Source organism: Cetorhinus maximus, chromosome 9, assembly GCF_964194155.1.
Source record: "Cetorhinus maximus chromosome 9, sCetMax3.hap1.1, whole genome shotgun sequence".
Classification (NCBI taxonomy): Eukaryota; Metazoa; Chordata; class Chondrichthyes; order Lamniformes; family Cetorhinidae; genus Cetorhinus; species Cetorhinus maximus.
The window spans coordinates 82,803,905-82,822,852 of NC_135887.1; the positions used below are offsets into that span (position 1 = coordinate 82,803,905).

General features: G+C 44.2%; 1 protein-coding gene across 1 annotated transcript in view; it reads right to left on the reverse strand.

Moving 5' to 3' along the window:
- LOC144685066 (kielin/chordin-like protein) overlaps positions 1-18,948 on the reverse strand; it is a 368,175-nt gene that overhangs the window by 238,825 nt on the left and 110,402 nt on the right. The window contains exon 5 of the mRNA XM_078549601.1: positions 6,895-7,014. Within this exon, the coding sequence (XP_078405727.1) occupies positions 6,895-7,014 (120 nt within the window). The remainder of the gene's footprint in view (positions 1-6,894; positions 7,015-18,948) is intronic.

The window sequence follows — 18,948 nt, forward strand, 5'->3', positions numbered from 1 at the left end:
CTGCTCCCAGCTTCAGCAATGACTCCCTCAAGGCCCTCATCCATGGAATCCATCAATACCGGGATGTCCTCAACCCAAGGGATGGCTCCAGGAGGCCCACTAACCTCGCCTCACTGGCCTGGGAGGCAGTTGCGAGGGGAGGTCAGCTCTTCAGGCACCTGCCCAAGGAATGCCATCCAGCGCAGGAAGGGTATGAATGATCTCATCTGCTCTGCCAGGGTAAGTCAGCCTTCAGCTCATTCCAATCACACACTTTCATAATGGCATCATGCACTCAAAGGGTAACACTGCTCAGGGATCTCACGCAATATTAGCCGGAGACATAAGCACTGATTGTCTCATGGACACTTTAACATCACCAGCACTTCATCCATCATGCTCCATCCTCAGCCCTTACTGGGGAGGGCTCAGCACACACAGCAGGCATGCATGCTTCCCAACCTCTCCTCCATCTCTTCTCATCACATTCCATTCCAGCTATCTTCCAGCAGGCCAAGCTTGTCCACAACTGGAGGGTGATATCCCAGACAGGAGGGACTGCAGACGTCCTGGAGCTGTCCCACTTTGAGAAGGATGCTGCTGAACTGGCAGGTGAAGACAAAGATCGCTCCTGTGGGGAAGGTGAGATTGGCCTCTCCCAGCAAGCCAGTAGGGATGAGCCCTCCATGAGTTAATCACAACCTGATAATCACAGTGAATAATAGGCAATGTTGTATTGTGCCTGCTAATGACCTAAATCTATCTTCTCTCTCCTACAGGCACCAGCAGGCCCAGGCAGACCACCAGAGCTACCATCAGCCCCAACCCCCAGGCCACTTCAGAGGAGGATACTGAGGATGCATCAGAGGAAGAATCACCACAGGGTTCACCCACACCCTCCACCAGTGCAGAGACACCCACCCCATTGGGTCAGGGATCTAGACTAGGCTCAGGGTCACGTTCTGGGGAACACCTCACTGACACGTCTCCACAGCAGTCGGAGGCCATCACAACCCAGGTCTCTGGTACTCGGAGGACTGCTGGAGATCAGGCATCCACTGAGCCTGAGTCAGATGATGAGCCTCTGGAAATGGCCGTCTCACACATACTGGAGACGCAACGACAGGTGGCAGAAAATCAGGTAGAGTTGCAAGAGGCAGTCAACAGACTTGAGTGAAGGATGGAGCAGTCCATCCGCTTTCTGTCTTATCTCATGGCTCCAACGCGTAATGCCTTGAGGTCTCCATGGGAAGGGTGCCAACCACCTTGGAGACCTTGGTGCAGCATATCCTGATGGGTTTGCCTTCTGACCTTCACTCCATTGTTATAGGCATTGGTGGGATCCATCAGTAGCCAGGTGAGAGGGTGTTGAGGCACCTGGACTTCCCTCCACGTGCTCCTTCTCCTCAAGAATTCAGGCAGGGAACCTTGGGCACCCACAGGGAGGAGAACCAGCAGCTGGAGACCTAGGGGCCATCCACTCAGGTGACTCCGAGATTTTTCAGCCGATCCCACTCCCCACTACCTGTGACCCCATCACCTCCAGCTGTATAGGCTGAGGAGGGTACACCTGCCCCACAGCAGGACACTCAAAGCAGGCTGGGGCCCTCCAAGTCTTAGCCCTCTAGAGGCTGCCCACCAAAGTCATCAAAGACAACAGGGCGTAGCAGTCAGCAGGCTGTCTCCACCCCTGCTGCTGATGTTGGGGATGCACCAAGATGTACCGGTAGTGTTAGAAAAATTAAGAAACTTTGATATCATTTCTGGGTCACAGTTGTTCAAACACTGTATATATCATGCACCTGTGTAAATACATTTTCTGTTCATGAAAATGGTATCATCATTTGAAAGTGTTGTGCATATGCATCTATGTTCCCTCTTATTGCGAGGATGACCTAAGCTCCCCCTCAGTGATCACCTTCGTTTGTCAGCCTCTCGTTTAAATAATGTGCAGCTGAATCATGATAATTATCCGACCCATGTGTTATGTCAGGGAGATGTGGCAAACTCTTTACTGAAAATGTTTGCCGAATGTGTTAGTAACTTCTACTCCTTACAAGACAACATGGAGTTAGGCGTGTTCACTAGCTTTGGAGGGGTAGCTGGAATTGTTTCTCTAAATGAGACAGCTCTCTTCATTGGTAGTGCCAAAGCTCAAGACCTGTAGCCAAGATGGTCTCTCATTTCTCATTAAAGTGGCAACGACTGCATCAAGTCCTTTAGCGCAGCGTTTGCGCTGTTGGGCTGACTTTCACTTTCCAGAGCGCACAGATACAGGGTTTGCCACTGACTTTTCTGAAGATTAGGGCCTGGTGCATCACGAAGGTTGAAGGTGCAAGTCTGAATGTTGAACTTGCTCTCGATGTTACTGGTTGTAAAGTCCTTTCAGTGCACTGGCATGGCACTAAGAGACAGAAGGAATGTGGTCGTGTCCTGTTGTTGCACCTTACTCCTCCTAGAATCTTGTGGTTATCAGTGTGGCACGGACATCTTCTTCCATGGCATCCTCACATGGAAGTTGACCCTCATCTCCATCTTCAGATTCCTGCCCTTCCTGCTCTTCATCGTCTGAGGAGCTCTCAGCCTCCTCCATGTCTCCCTCTGGCAAGGGATCCCTTTGAAGGGCCAGGTTGTGAAGGTTGGAACAGACCATGATTATGCTGGACACTCTTTGTGGCAATAGGACGACAGACAGGTGTCATGAGCCATTGTTTGAGTGGTTACCCCTTATCCCCAAGCAGCCAGCCCTGTAATCGCTGAGGAACTTCAAATATGTGAGGCACCTGGATGTATGAGTCATGAGAACTCCCAGGGTACCTGGCACAAACATGCATGATGTGCTGCTGATGATCATATACCAGTCGAACGTTCAAGGAGTGGAAGCCTTTCCTGTTAATGAACATCAGGGGCTGCTGCCATGGAGCTCTCAAAGTCATATGTGTGCAATCGATTGCACCATGTACTCTAGGGAAGCCAGAAATAGCAGCAAACCCCAGAAACCTAGCAGTCTGGCTGGCTTCATCGAGTGTAAACTTCACATTATGATGAGCCTTACTCTAGAGGGCACCTGTCACCTCCATGATACTTTTATGTATTGAGGACTGAGAGATACCCCATAGGTCTCCTGTGGATCCCTGGAAAGATCCGCAGGCAAAATTTCTGAGTGCAGCAGTGACCTTCAGGGCCACAGGCAGGGGATGTCCTCCCAGCCTATGAGACGTTATATCCTCTGGCAAAATGTGGCAGATATGATCCACCACAACTCTGGACAAGCGCAGATGTGCGCGACATTGTCTTTCACTCATCTCCAGGTAGGAAAGTCTTTTTCCGTAGACCCTTGGCCATGCGAGTTGCCTCCGTGAGATGGGTCCAACCTCCTCATCCTCTGGGTCTTGCTGGGGCTCCCCTGAAGCATGGGCCTCAGGCCAGGCCTCTTCTCAAAGTTGCGCTTCCTCTAGGCGGCGCTGGGCCCTTCTCCTCAATCAGATCACTGTCACCAGGAAGGCAACATTGAGCACAGGCTCCATTATTTAATCCTCCTTCTCCCTGTGGACTAATAGATGTAACAGATTAATGAATGCTGGGCAAATATAGTAGACCTCCCACTCGCAAACAGAAAGCCAATTTCATGCCCTAGAGCTGCGGCTGCGCTATTAACTTTTCACTGATACAGCCTTGTAGCTGAGGCACAAACTCGCAGACCTAGATGACCAAGACCCACTTACAGGCTGCAGATGCCTCCCCTGACCGTGATCATCCATCTGCAGCCCAGTACCGAGCCAGACAACCCCATCACCACTGACAGTAAGGCAATGAATATACCCTGCACACCAAGCTGTGCCTTATCCCAGTTGAGCAAACAGGCCTTGCCCCTCCCTGGAGCAGGATTACGATGTGCATGCCATGCACAGTGTAGCATGGCCAGCAAAACGCCAGGACTGCCTTCAATCTCTCCCCCTGACTGTGAGGTCCACAAAGCCCCAGGACTGCCTTTAATCTCTCACCCCATACCAGGGACCGAGACTGTCTTTCAATGGGTTCTCCCGTTCCTTCAAGACTGATCACAACACAGCCTGCCTTCCCCACCCCCTAGCCCCATGAGTCTCTGTGCAACCCACCCCTCATGTGCAAGCCTTTTCCCTCCCCCCCTCCAAAGCCTCTGTGCAACCCATCCCTCTTGTGGCACACTAGCACAACACTCAAATTTAAAAGTGCTCAAGGGACAAGGCTTGCTTTATGTGTAAGCGAAGAGGTACACCCGGACCTTTCGATGAAGGTGCATGCAATGCATTTAGTATAAATCTTCAGTGAAACTCAATACCAAACCCTAACTCTAGCCAGAATGATGTCCTCTAGACTCCCTGGGCAGAGTTAAAGTCCAGCGCCACAGCAACATTAAAATACCTGCTCCACACATGAAATTTGAAACCTTTTTACAATGTGATGTAATATGTTTCCACGCATCTTTACATCACATCTCTTTTCTCAGGGTCACTCAATGTGCAGCTCACAACTGAGGATAAAAACTAAAATCAAGGTTGAGAAGCTGGATGCTGCAAAATGCCTGGAGTATTGGACAAAGTCATTAAGCCTCTTGTTCATTTCACTACTGTTCTTCACAACATCCGAGAATGGTACAGCTTTCTTCACTTTGAAGGCAAAGTAAATTCTGTATCTTCTCCTTCCTGCATGTTATAAAGGGAGTTTTGCGTTCTGTAACTAGTATGCCTGAGCTCCCACTGATATTGTATTTTATGCTTGAGGTGCAGTCTGACATCAGAAACTCTGTAGATTTACAGCCATGTGACATTATTAGACTAAATTGCATTGCCCAAGGGATCCTGCTGGTCATTTGTCTGGAAATTAGATTAAGCTGCATCTTCTTACAGGTAGAGAGACAGCACCCCTGGGTTCAATATGGCAGGCATTATGCAGACTCGTTAGTTCATGGCAAATTGACATTAACGTAGGACCTATAGTTTTACAAGAGGTTTTCATAAATCCTACGATTACTTCACCTCTTAATTAATCTCTCCAATGAGCAAAGGGGCTGACAACCATTCCTACTGCTCTTCCAGTTGACAGTGAAAGTCACCACTGCCCTCGAGTGTTTTTGTAACATACTCCTTCCAAACGTCCACAGGAAACATTTCAGTTCAACTTTTGTGTTGTTCACTGCTCCATTTGGCTGAGCGAAGTCCTATTTCATCATAGGCTCAGCTATATACACTTAAGCGTGACAGTAACAACAGTTAAGGCAGCTATTGTTTTATCCTGATGAAAGTAAACACCAACACCACCCCCGCCACCCGCCCCCCACCCCCCCCCCACCCCCCCACCCCTCCCCCACCCCCCCCACACAGGGCCATCTGTCACTTGTTTCTATGTTGTGCTTTCACAGAGCGCTGATCCTTGTTCCGCTATTAACACGTTCTCCACTATCAGCTCCTTCCTTAGTCCCTACCACTACTATTAACACTCCCTTTGCCTTGTGTCCATGACATCTTTGTCAATCTCTCCTTAGTCCAACCTATCCTTGACCTTTTCTTGCTTTACCTGCTCCAACCCCTCTTAAACACTATAAAACCCCATCACATTCCTACTTCTCTTTAGCTCTGAAGAAGAGTCATACAGACTTGGAACGTTAGCTCTGTTTCTCTCTCTCCATGGATGCTGCCAGACTGGCTGAGTTTTGCCAGCATTTTCTGTTTTTATATCATTCTATCCCCCTTGCTTTCTACCCCATGCTACAAGCTGATCAGGTACAGGCTACATTTGCACAGCTACACACAATACTGTGGCATGACTGTAAAGAAAATGAAATTATTCCATTAAACGCAAATATTCTGTGACTGCTGCCACAAACGTATACTTCCTAGAGAGCACACACGATGTATTTGGAGAGTGCATCTGAGATTTTGGGAGCCATAGAACCACTGCTGCCGACATTACAAAAACCCTGAAGCCATACAAATGGTGCAGGTACTGCAGCACTCCATATTGGACAGGATGTTGTGCATGCAATGGTAGCGTGAGGAGAGATCTGATGGTGACATCAATCAGGCAGTCTGTCTGATTTTACGCAACTCTTTTAAACTTGGTCCCTGCATGTCCACCGAACACCTGCGCTAATCACTCAGTCCTGAACATGCACTCACCTGCACAAGGAACACCCAGCTTTCCTTATTTAAAGGGACAGGTATCCAACTTGCAGGTGAAGTCCTTTTGACTACTTCTGCTGTTGTAATATTGATGGAAGTACTGAGATTGTTTTTCAAGGTTATGCTTGCATTCAGGGAGGGCAGAGGATTTTGTCATTTATGGTCTACAAGAGGTTTTGATGGCTGTTGTTGTAGTGCCTATGGGCAACATGACCAACAAATGGAGCAAAGGCTGCAGAGAGGGGAAGGTCTTCGTGGAAGGGTCTCTAAAGAAGATCCTACCAACCGCAGGTTTACTGAGATTGCTTCCCATACATCCACGTGAGCCAGCAGCAATGCCTGAGGAGTCTTAGGTTCACTAAGAAAGAAGTCACAGAACTATGCCACCTCCTTCAACATGACCTGGAGCCTCAGACCAGGACTAGGACCACACTGCCAGTGACCTTAAAGGTCATAGTGGCACTAAATCTCCATGCAACGGGACTTCTAAGGCAGAAATAGGCAAAGTATCCAGCATCTCCCAGCGAGCCATCTACTGATGCCTTCAGGACGTGGCAGAGGCCTGATATGCCCAGACAGGTGAGTACATCATTTTATCTCTAAGGAGGGACGCCAACTCATCAAACACCAGGGACTGAACCTTTGATATTCCCAGCTCTGATAATCACTGGATCATCATCAGAGCTATCAAGCCCTTAAAGCCTGAGCTCATGTTGATTATTGCCCAACGTTGATCAGTGTCAATCAGTCTTACCATAGCAGGTCTTCCCATCCTTCCCCAGAGAGTAACCACCATAGCAGCTGCAAACAGGCATCCCTCCAATCAGAGCACAGCTTTGGTCACAGTGCATGTTCAGGCATGAGGGTGGGTTTCCTGCAAAACAATAGACATCTTTACAGCTGAGTGTCACTGTGTCTGAAAGTACTCAGCAATAAGCGTTCATGAAATGGGCAAATGGCAGAGAAGAAGTGGTTGGTGGGTGGTTTGTACTCAAAAACAAATGATGGAAGTGAGGATCAAGCAATGAATGAGAATCAGTGAGAGCATAAAGTGAAGCCATCCCAGGCCCCTCTCTCATGCTTTCTACTAGGCCCATCTATCCTCTGTGCCAGGAGTAAAGCACTGAATAGAGAAATCCAAGAAGAGAAAGGTCATTAAATACCATTTAGAGTCCCACACTCAACAAACCCATCTCAGTTTAAAGATTGACAATTCTGTGCAAGAAAACCATTCAGAATGGCAAATCAGTAAACTCAGTAAAATAAGTAAAGTTCAACTTTTATTACTCACTGAGGGAAGGCCACAGCCATTAACACCCAAATGTTTTCCTCTGCTGCAAGGTCATGTAAAAACCTGAGCAACAATGTTCACTTGTCAGCCGCTACTGTGGTACTAGAGGAAGTACTGATTAGGGTGTCCAGTGGATTGATGTTGGGACCACTGCTTAGTCCAATTTATATCAACAACTTGTATTTGAAACATCATTTCAGTGGTTCCGGTGGAGACAGATCAGGACTTACCACAAATTAGGGGGGATGATTTTGAATATCCCAGGCCCAGTATGCCAGTGTGAAGGTGGCACAGCTGGGCACTTCTGAAAATGGCTGTGAACCCTGCTGCAGTATCCAAGATCTGCATATTCACCTATGGTAGGTGAATGGCCACCTCTGTATGGGCAGCTGCAGCTAAGTATACGCTTCCCACTGATCAGACTCTTTTGATGAAGGAATGGTAACAACTTTTCACTGCTAACGGCCGAACTCCAACAGCTCTCAAGATGCCTTCCATGTTTTTGGTCAATAAAATCCTTACCCTTTAAGTTATGATTTTTTTTGCTTTTTTACTTTGAGTCAAATAACACATGAGCACAAATATGCTTTTGTGAAATGTGACAGAGGAAGTAAATATGACCAATAAAAGAAATGCATGCTATACACAAGGAAGTCCAAAGTTGGTGGTAAACAAAACCTGGTGTATGTCCAACCTCTGGGAACTTCTGTTGATGGCCCCAGAGAACGTCCTGGAGTTAGTGGTAAATGGTCTTACTTTGAACCCCAATGGCAACCATCCATGCGATCCATTGGAGACCACAATCTGCACTACTGTGTCTGGTTTGGAAGAAGGTATAAGGCCCTCACCCTCCAGAAAGGTAGGAGTACTGCCCTTTGTTGGGACGTTAAACAGAGGGCACGACTGCTCTCTCAGGTGTAAGTAAAAAGATCCCCTTGGCAGTCTTCCAAAGAAGAGGAGGAGAGTTATCTCTGGTGTCCTGTATCATAACGTTCTGCAATCTCTATCCATTTAAATAGTATACTTCCTGCAAAAGTAGACAAGTTCACATTTTCCCTCATTATACTCATCTCCCAAATTTTTGCCCCCTCACCCGACCTGTCTAATTCCCTCTGTACACTCTATGTCCTCTTGATAACCTACTTTCCTATCTATCTATGTATCATCAGCAAATTTAGCTGCCATATATTCGGTCCCTTCAACAAAGTCATTGATATAGATTGTAAATAGTTGAGGCCTCAGCACTGATCCCTGCGACACTCCACTAGTAACAGCTGGCCAACCCGAAAATGACCCATTTATCCTTACTCACTGCTTTCTCTTAACTAACCAATCCTCTATCCATACCAAAATATTATCCCTACACCATGAGCTCTTGCTTTAATGTGGCACCTTATTGAATCCTTTTTGTAAATCCACATCTACAGGTTCCCCTTTATCTACCTTGCTTGCTACTTCCTCAAATAACTCTAATAAATTAGTCAAACATGATTTCCTTTCACAAAACCATGTTGACTCTGCACGATTGTATTGTGATTTTGTAAATATCCTGCTTTTACCTCTTTGGGATTCTAGCATTTCCCCATGACAGGTGTTAAGCTAACTGGCCTATAGTTTTCTGTTTTCTGTCTCCCTTCTTTCTTGAACAGGAGTGTTACATTAACAATTTTCCAAACTGTTGGGACCTTTCCAGAAATTAGGAAATATTGGAATATTACAAACAATGCATCTACTAGCTCTGCAGCCACTCCTTTTAAAACTCTTGGATGAAAGCTATTAGATCCAGGGGACTTGTCAACCTTTAGCTCTAATAGCTTTCCCAGTACCCTTTCCCTAGCAAATTGTGATTGTTGTAAGTTCCTCCCTCTCTTTTGCATCTTGATTTTCAAGTATTTTTGGGATATTTATTGTGTCTTCTACAGTGAAGATGGACACAAAATACGTGTTCAAAGTCTCTGCCATTTCCTTGTTGTCCATTAGTAATTCCCCAGTCTCACCCTCTAAGGAACCAATGCTCACTTTAGTTACTCTTTTCCTTTTCAAATACTAAAATACTAAAACCTCTTACTGCCTGTTTTTATATTTCTGGCTAGTTTTCATTCATAATCTAATTTCTCTCCCATTTTTTTGGTCATTCTTTACTGGTTTCTAAAATCTGTCTAATCTTCTGACATACTGTTAATCTTCGCAGTATAGTATGCTTTGTCCTTCAATTTGATACTATCCTTAACATTTTTGGTTAGCCACGGATGATGCATCCTTCTCATAGTTCTTTCTGAATGGAATATATCTTTGCTGAGATTTATGAAATATCTCCTTAAATGTCTGTCACTGTTTCCCTACTGTCCTAGCTTTTAACCTATTTTTCCAGTTCTCTGTAGCCAACTCTGTCCTTATACCCTTGTAATTGTCTTTATTTAAGTTTAAAACACCACACTTAGACTCGCATTTCTCACCCTCAAACTAAATGTGAAATTCTATCATGTTATGATCATTTTCCCTGGGGGCTCCTTTATTATGAGCGTTTTAATTAATCATGAATCATTGTACATTATCAGGTCTAGAATAGCCTGCTCCTTGTTAGCGCAAGAACGTACCCTAACCTAAGAAACTGTCCCGAATACACTCTGTGAGCCCATTTTCCAGGCTACCTTTACTAATCTGATTTGTCCAATTTATAGGAAGATTAAAATTCACTAATAATTATTGCAAACCCCATTATTTCTTTCTGTATGTTTCATCTTACAATGTAGCTACAAGTCTCACAAATGACTTAACTTTGCCATTTCTTCTCTCTACCCAGATTGGTTCTACATTTTGATCTTCTGAACTAAGGTCATCTCTCATTACTGTACTAATGACATCCTTAATTAACAGAGCTACCCCACCATCATTTCCTAGTTTCCCATCCTTCTGAAATGTCTAATTATCTGGCCATTAACACACTGTTGTTCATGGGAGCTTGCTGAATGCAAATTGGCTGCCACAATTCCTATATTACAACAGTGGTCACACTTCAAAAGTATTTCATTGGCTGTAAAGTGCTTTGGGACATACTGTAGTCAGGAAACTTGTAATATAATTGCAAGTCTTTCTTTTCTTTCAGCTGGCCACTTAAAAAATAATAAACATTTGTTGGCTTTAAACTTTCATAGGTCTGAGCCATATTCCATGGCTTAACTTGAGCCATTTGTTGATTTGGGACACTTTCACCAGGTGCAGTGAATCTGTGATTCACTGGTCATCTAAGAAGCCGCAGTTGTGGGAACCCCTGCTAGTGGAAGTGCCCACCTAAGTCCTATCCCCTTCTGTGTAAATGGTCTTGTTTGGGATGGGAGTTTTACTCTCAAGGGGCCAATCAGAAACTCCATCATAAAGTCAATCATTAGGGCATACCCAGCAGTCTTAGAGGTCCTCCTGGCACAATCCTGCTCGAGACATTTAGTAGGTCTTATAGTATTTTTGTAGTGTAATCACTGTTGTAGGAAATGCGACAAATAATTTGCACATTGCAAAGGTCCCACAAACACCACGTAACAATGTCCAAATAATGACCTCCTCTTGATGAAGGCAAACATAGACAACAAAATTCATTATTGCCTCCAATATGCCGGCCCAACCTTTGGCCAAATGAGGAAAAGAGTATTTGAGGATCAGGATCTCAAACCCAACACTAAGGTCATGGTTTACTGGGCAGCAGTAAACCTATGTGCTTCAGAGACTTGGATAACCTACAGAAGGCACCTCAAAGCATTGAATAAGTACCACCAGTGGTGCCTTTGCAAGTTCATCCAAATCTGGGGGAAGAACTGAACAGAGAAAGAAAAACTGTGCAAGTATTTTTTGAAATAACCCACTCAGCTCCTCATTACAGTCTTGGTTCAAACATGGACAAAAGAGCTGAACTCCCGAGGTGAGGTGAGAGTGACTGCCCGTGAGATCAAGGCAGCATTTGACTGAGTGTGGCATCAAGGAGCCCCAGCAAAACTGGAGTCCATGGGAATCAGGGGGAAAACTCTTCACTGGTTGGAGTCATACCTAGCACAAAGGAAAATGGTTGAGGTTGTTTGAGGTCAATCATCTCAGTCCCAGAACATCGCTTCAGGAGTTCCTCAGGGTAGTGTCCAAGTCCCAACCATTCTCCAGCTGCTTTATCAATAATCTTCCCTCCATCATAAGGTCCGAAGTGATGATGTTCACTGATGATTGCTCAATGTTCAGCAACATTCACAGCTCCTTAAATACTGAAGCAGTCTGTGCCCATGTGCAGCAAGATCTGGACAACATTCAGGCTTCGGCTTGTAAGTGGCAAGTAACATTCATGCCACACAAGTGCCAGGCAAAGGCCATCTCCAACAATCTACCCAGCTTCCATTGACATCCAATGGCATTACCATCGCTGAATCCCCCCACTATCAACATCCTGGGGGTTACCATTGACCAGAAACTGAACTGGACTAGCCATATAAATACTGTGGCTACAAAAGCAGGTCAGATGCTGAGAATTCTCCAGTGAGTGACTCACCTCCTGACTCCCCGAAGCCTGTCCACCATCTACAAGGCACAAGTCAGGATTGTGATGGGATACTCTCCACTTGCCTGGATGAGTGCAGCTCCAACAATGTTCAAGAGGTTTGGCACAATCCAGGGCTAAGCAGCCTGCTTGACTGACATCCCATCCACCATCTTAAACATTCACTCCCTCCACCACTGACGCACAGTAGCAGCAGTCTGTTCTATCTACAAGATGCACTGCAGCAGCTCACCAGGGCCCCTTCAACAGCACTTTCCAAATCTATGACCTCTACCACCATGAAGGACAAGGGCAGCAGATGCATGGGAACATCACCACCTCCAAGTTCCCCTCCACATCACACGCCATCCTGACTTGGAATTATATCACTGTTGTTTTACTATTGCTGGGTCAAAATTTTGGAATTCCCACCCTAACAGCACTGTGGATGTACCTACACCAGATACACTGCAGCAATTCAAAAAAGCAGCTCACCACTACCTTCTCAAGGGCAATTAAGGATGAACAACAAATGCTGGCCTAGCCAGCGACAATCACATCCAATTAGAGAGTTAACAATAAATTATTTCTCACTTAACTTGAAGATTAGAAACTGGCTGCAAACAATCAATATGTGGATTTGGCTACAGGGCACAAAGGTCAGACAGGTGTCAGTGAGGACATTGAGAACTGAAAGTGGCCAGGGTTAAGCTTCAGCGCTGTGGGAATTGCACACCAGGACTGAGAATGGGCTCGTCCAAGAGCAAATCCTGTGTTTTTCACCTTATAGAGCAGCTTTCCATTCCAGTTTCTCTACTCGAGAGTACTTTAATTTTAAATAGCAATTCATTTCAAACTGTCAGTCTTCTGCCTATTTTAAACTTGGCCAAAACTGAAAGTAGTTCCCAGCTGCTTACTCTAACAACCCTCAACCCAACAGCATGTGCTCTGCTTATTAATTCAAAATCTACTTTTAAATAGGTCCAGTGACCTGAACATTTGTCTGATGTGTGATCAACTGCCACAGTAACCAGCTGGAAAATTCTTTTAATGTCAGGCAGACTGAGAGAGTCAGAAATTTGGCACTTTAAAACACACTGCTGACTCTTTCCCACAAACGTCAGAGATTTTTACCTGTTGTCATTACAACTACCCTGAGATTTTGGACAATTACTGCAGCCCCAAATCGCTTGTCCCATTTATAACCCATTTCTGTCAACAGTAACACAACACTGTGGTGAAAATTAGAAAAAAATTCTCTCTCCCTCTTCACCACTTTTTCCTACTTCTGGGGCCGGATTCTGCCATCCTGATGCCAGACAAACCTACACCAGGTGGCCGAAAATAGAAGTGGGAGCTTAAACTAAAAGTCCCCACGCGATTCCTGCAGGCCGCCATTTTGATTAGCGCAGGAACTGTGGCGCTGGTGACCTATTACACTGGAATAGTCAAGTCTGGAGGGAACAAAGGCACGAATGAAGGTTTCAGCAGAAGATGAGTTGAAGAAGGGGTGGAGTCAGGTGATGCAATGGAAGTAAAAATAGGCAGTGTTCGTGATGGTGTGGATATGTGCTTGAAAGCTCATTTCAGGGACCAATATAAAACCAAGGTTGCAAACAGTCTGCTCCATTCCAGCAGCCATCATTCACTCTATCTACTGAGAGAGGAACAGTAGCAGAGTAAGGAGGTTAATAAGTTGTAAGGCATTAACTGCACACAGTGGCCCAAGTAACCTGCTGTTTCAACGAACAGTAGAGCTGTTTGGCAGGAGAGTTCTCACCTGTCCCAGAATGTACCCTTGAGACTCCCTCAAACAAAACTGCCAGATATCAAAGGAGTCATTCTTGAGTGAGGGAGATGAAAAGCTACAAGAACACAAACATTTTATTTAATAGGAACAGGCTATTTGGCCCAAAAAACACAAGTTTTCGGTTGTTACCAGCCCCAGCTAGTGACCGATATTCTTTCCACAATCCTTCCACATTCCAAAATTGTCTGCTCATCCTTCAAACCCTTTTATCCTGCCAGTGTCAGTGGCCTTCTCTCACATCTTATTTCACAATTCTTTATTCTGCTGGGCAGAAATGTTCTGCCTAACATTCCCTCCTACTCTTAACTTCCTCATATTTGTCTCGTCTGATATCTAAGTCATCCGCCATACACCAGTTCCTTACACAGGAGCTGTGTAACCTCATTAGTTTACTAGTCTGTCCCTCTGCTCAAGCAATCTAGGATTTTGTTACCATTTTTCACTGTAGCTAAATGTAGTGCTTTATTTTTATAGATTAATCCACTGTAACCCCAAGATCCTTTTGATGAACAACACACTCAGTGACACACTCCCAAAATCAGCTGTCAGAGAAATGTGGAGTCTCATTAAGGGCATATATATTAAAGTCAGATGTTGATAGATTTTTGGCTACAAAGGGAATTAAGGGCAATGGAGATAATGCAGAGAGGTGAAGTTGAGGTAGAAAATCAGCCATGATCTTCCTAAGTGGAGGAGCAGGTTTGAAGGGCCAAATTACTCCAGCTCCTGTTTCTTATGTAAGTGTCTTCAGAGCACTACTTGCAGGCCAGGAGGAGCAGTGCTCTGGCCTGGTCCCCCAATCTCCCCACCATATAGCTGAGCCCCTTCAGGGTCAGGGATAGAACCCTCTTCCTCTGAGATTGGGGATCAGACAACCCCTCCTGGGATTGTAAACTGCGACCACCACTCTGGGATCATGAATTCGACCTACATGACCCAATGGCCTCCTCCGGAGTGCTCCCCACTGGTCAAATCAGGCTGATGTCTAGGCAGGGAACTTGTCATAGGCAGAAAGCACAGGCTATGGTGCTAAAACTCCACAGACTGCAGGGAAACCTGGGCTTCCGGGATTTTCATATGGTCCCGCCTATGTAACCCAGCCCTGTTAATATCTAAACCAGCATAAGAACACAAGAACGTAAGAAATAGGAGCAGGAATAGGTGTTAAGGACAATGTATAATTAAGCTGAATTTGTGTGTCGAGAAAGGTAAAATGTTTTTGGTTTCATTTAGGTTGTTTGTGAGTCTTGGTGCCTGAGAGTCCAGATAGATTCCTGACTAAAAGGTTGGGTCTTTTTATATATATATATTTTTTTTTTTTAATGAGGTTTTACAACCTCTGTAGTTAAAGAGATGGGTTAAACGGGATTAAATGTGTAGTGATTCTGGGGGAAAAAAACAAGTAGAAAAAAACTTTACTGTTGCCTAGTGACAGTGGACATAGACACAAAAAAAAGACAGGAGTTGAGAGATAGAGAGTTTGGTGTGTGTCAGAGGGAGAAGACAGGAATTTTAAGCTCTCATAAGAAAAACTACAAGGCTATTGGAGACAGTAGTTAACTGAAAAGTCAGTTATAGCACTCAGCAAAGTGATCAGTTTAACAGAGGTGCTACTGGAAGACTGAGTTTAGAGAACTCATTTGTTTGCTCTGCAGTTGAAGAAACAGTGAATTTAGAGTGTGGTTTTTGGGTGTCTTGAGGAGAGATGTGAGTTGTGTGAGGAGCATCAAGTGGATGCTCAGGAATTCACCAGAAGAAAGCCATTTGCAACTGTGCCAGTCCCATACAAGAAGCCTTTGTGTCAAGCTTTTCACTAGTTTATGTCTATAGAGATATTGCTGGGGTAAAGGAATAGTGTGGATTTGAATCATCTTCCTGTGTTTGTATTGAGATCTTTCCAACCTTATTGTCAGGTGTAATATAGTTCATTTTTTCTTGTTTAATAAATATTTTATTCTTTGTGTTAACAAGTTCATCAGCAGTTTCCTGTGAATTTGTTTAGTAACAGGTTTCACTCTGGGATCTGACTTGCCCAGTATTAACAGCAGCTGGGATTGTAACACTAGGTCATATAGCCATCAAGCATGTTCCGCCATTCAATAAGATCATGGCTGATCTGATTTTGGCGTCTACTTCATTTTCCTGCCTGTTCGCCATAGCCCTCGATTCCCCTATAGTTCAAAAATCTGTCTTTCTCAGCCTTGAATACATTAAATAACTCAGTCTCGACAGCTCCCTGGGGTAGAGAATTCCAGAGATTCATGACCCTTTGAGAGAAGAAATTCCTCCTCATCACCATTGTAAGTGGGCAACACCTTATTCTGAAACTAGGACCCCCTCAGTTCTAGTTTCCCCCATGAAGGAAAACATCTTCTCAGCATCTACCCTGTCAAGCATTCACGCACAGCATTTGCGCAACACATGTTCCGGGCAATGAACATCTCCAACAAGAGAGAATCTAACCCTGACACTTAATAGCATCATCATCGCTGAACCCCCCACCACCATGAACATCCTGGGGGGTCATCATTGACCAGAAACTTAGCTGGATGAACCATACAAATACAATGGGTAGAAGAGCAGATCAGAGGCTGGGAACTCTGTGGCAAGTAACTCACCTCCTGTTTTCCCAAAGCCTACCAACCATCTGCAAGGCAAGGAAGGAGTGTGATGGAATACTCTTCATACCTGGACGAGTGCAGCTCCAATAACACTCAAGGGGCTCAACATAACCCAAGACAAAGTAGCCAGCTTGATCGGTACCCCATCCACCACCTTAACCATTCATTCCCTCCACAGTGACAGCAGTGTGAACCACATAGAAGATGCACTGATCCATTAAGAAAGAAACACTCTGTGAGAAGCATGCACCATCCATGGCTAACTAAGGATGTTAAGGATGATATCAAATTGAAAGAAAAGGCACACAATGCTGTGAAGATTAGTGGTAGGTCAGAAGATTTGTAAAATTTTAGACACAATTAAGAGGGAAAAATTAGAGTATTAAAAAATACTAGCAAGAAATATAAAAACAGGCAGTAAAGACTTCTACAAATATATCAAAAGGAAAAGAATAGCTAAAATATGCATTGGCCCCCTAGATGATGAGACAGGGGAATTAATAATGGGAAACAAGGAAATGGCAGAGACTTTGAACAAGTATTTTGTATCTGCCTTCCCAAGAATAGTAGAAAATCAAGAGGCAGAAGAGAGGGAGGAACTTTAAACAATCACCATCACTAGAGAAAAAGTACTGGGAAAACTAATGGACTAAAGGCTGAAAAGTCCCCTGAACCTGATGGCTTGCATCCTCTCTCACCGTCTCTTCAGGTACTATGCCCTAAGAAGGCATTGGCGACTATGGACCTCCATGTTAATCTTGCTCCTAGGGCGTGGATCATCTTTGTTGGTGGTACATTCATTCAGTTTGTGAGACTCTTTAAAACGATCATTCTTTGTCTACCTCGATCTCTTTTACCATCGATCCATCCCATCAGCATCAGACTTTCTAAATCATAGTTTCTTATTTCGTGCCCAAGAAATTCCAACTGTCTCTTCCTGATCTTGGTCAGCACAATCCTTTTGGTCTCAGATTTTGCTAGCACCACTTCATTGGTAGCGTGACTTGTCCAAGGTATCTTCATTATTTGCCTCGAAAACCACAACATCTTCACTTATGCCTCAATTCTTCTCTGCATTTCTTCACTGTTAATCCAACATTTGCTTCTGAATGTCAAAATTGGTGTGATATAGCATTCCAAGATTCTCAGCTTTGTTTTCATGGCTAATCTTGAATTGATCATAATCTTTTTCATTTTTTGAAATGCATCTTTGGCCATTCTAATCCTTTGTCTTATTTCTTGGTTACACTTTCCATCTGATGTTAACATTCTTCCTCAGTAGCAAAATTTATCTACCTGCGTGACCTTTTCATTCTTCACTGTGATCTTACATTCTGGCATGGCTTTCTTTTTGGGTGCGACTTGACATTCCATTTTCTTACAATTTATGCCCTTTCTTCTCATTTTCACTCACTACTCTATCCAAAATATTTTGCAGTTTCTATTCAGAATCAGCAATAAGAATGGTATCATCAACCTATCTTTTGTTATTAAAGTTGTAACCTCCAGCTAATACTCCAGGAGGGTCTTCAATCTCTCTAAGAATATTTGATTTATACAAACTGAATAAATCTGGGGCAAAAACACACCCATGTCTGACCCCTCTTTTGATCTTCACAAAATCACTTAGATCATTCTCAACTTTTATGGCTGCAGTTTGTTCCCAATAAAGATTTCTTATCACTCTAAGATCTTTGCCAGCAAGGTCAAGAGACTCTAACATGCTTATCAGTTCTTCATGTTTCATCTTATCAAATGCTTGACTAGAATCAATAAAACACATAGCTACATCTCTTTTCATCTCTATGGCTCTTTCTGATAGCATGTGTATGTTAAAGATAGCAGGCCTGAACTTCTGCAGAGTGGCAATCAGAGTCAGATTACCACTCAGGTTCTGGCAGTTCGCCAGCTTGTCTTTGGGGTACTCCCTAGATACACTGACCTGGAGCTCGGAGGTTACAGCCCAACATTTCTTGTTCCTCTATCTTCTATAAAACTACATTGAAGAGCTGAAATTTCTGGCTTTATCTTGCTCCTGGCCATTTTCATCAGTACTCGAAGATCTTAGTAATGTGACTCATCAGCCTGATAGTGTGATGGAGTTCACATTCAATTGCTCCGGGCTTTTTAGGGAATACAATAAATATTGATTTACTTAAGTTTTCTGGGATTTCTCCCGTGTTGTAAACTTCATGAAAGATGAGTCAGTTTGTCTATTCCAAAATCTTCTAAACTTTTAATTTGTTCAGTGACTATTTCATCTGGGCCTTTAGCTTTATTGTTTTTCATCTTATTTATTGCTGTTCTTACTTAGTCTTTCATAATCTTTGTACCATCCATATTTTTCTTAATTGTTAGCTTTTCTTCTTGCTTGTTATCCTAAAATAAGTCTTGTAAGTGGCTTGCATCCTAGGGTCTTAAAATAAGTGGCTGCAGAGATAATGGATTGCTTTGGCTTCCAAAATTCCCTAGATTCTGGGTAGGTCCCAGCAAGTTGGAAAACCACAAATGTAACTCGGCTATTCAAGAAAGGAGGGAAACAGTAAGCAGGAAGTTGTATGCCAGTTAGCCTA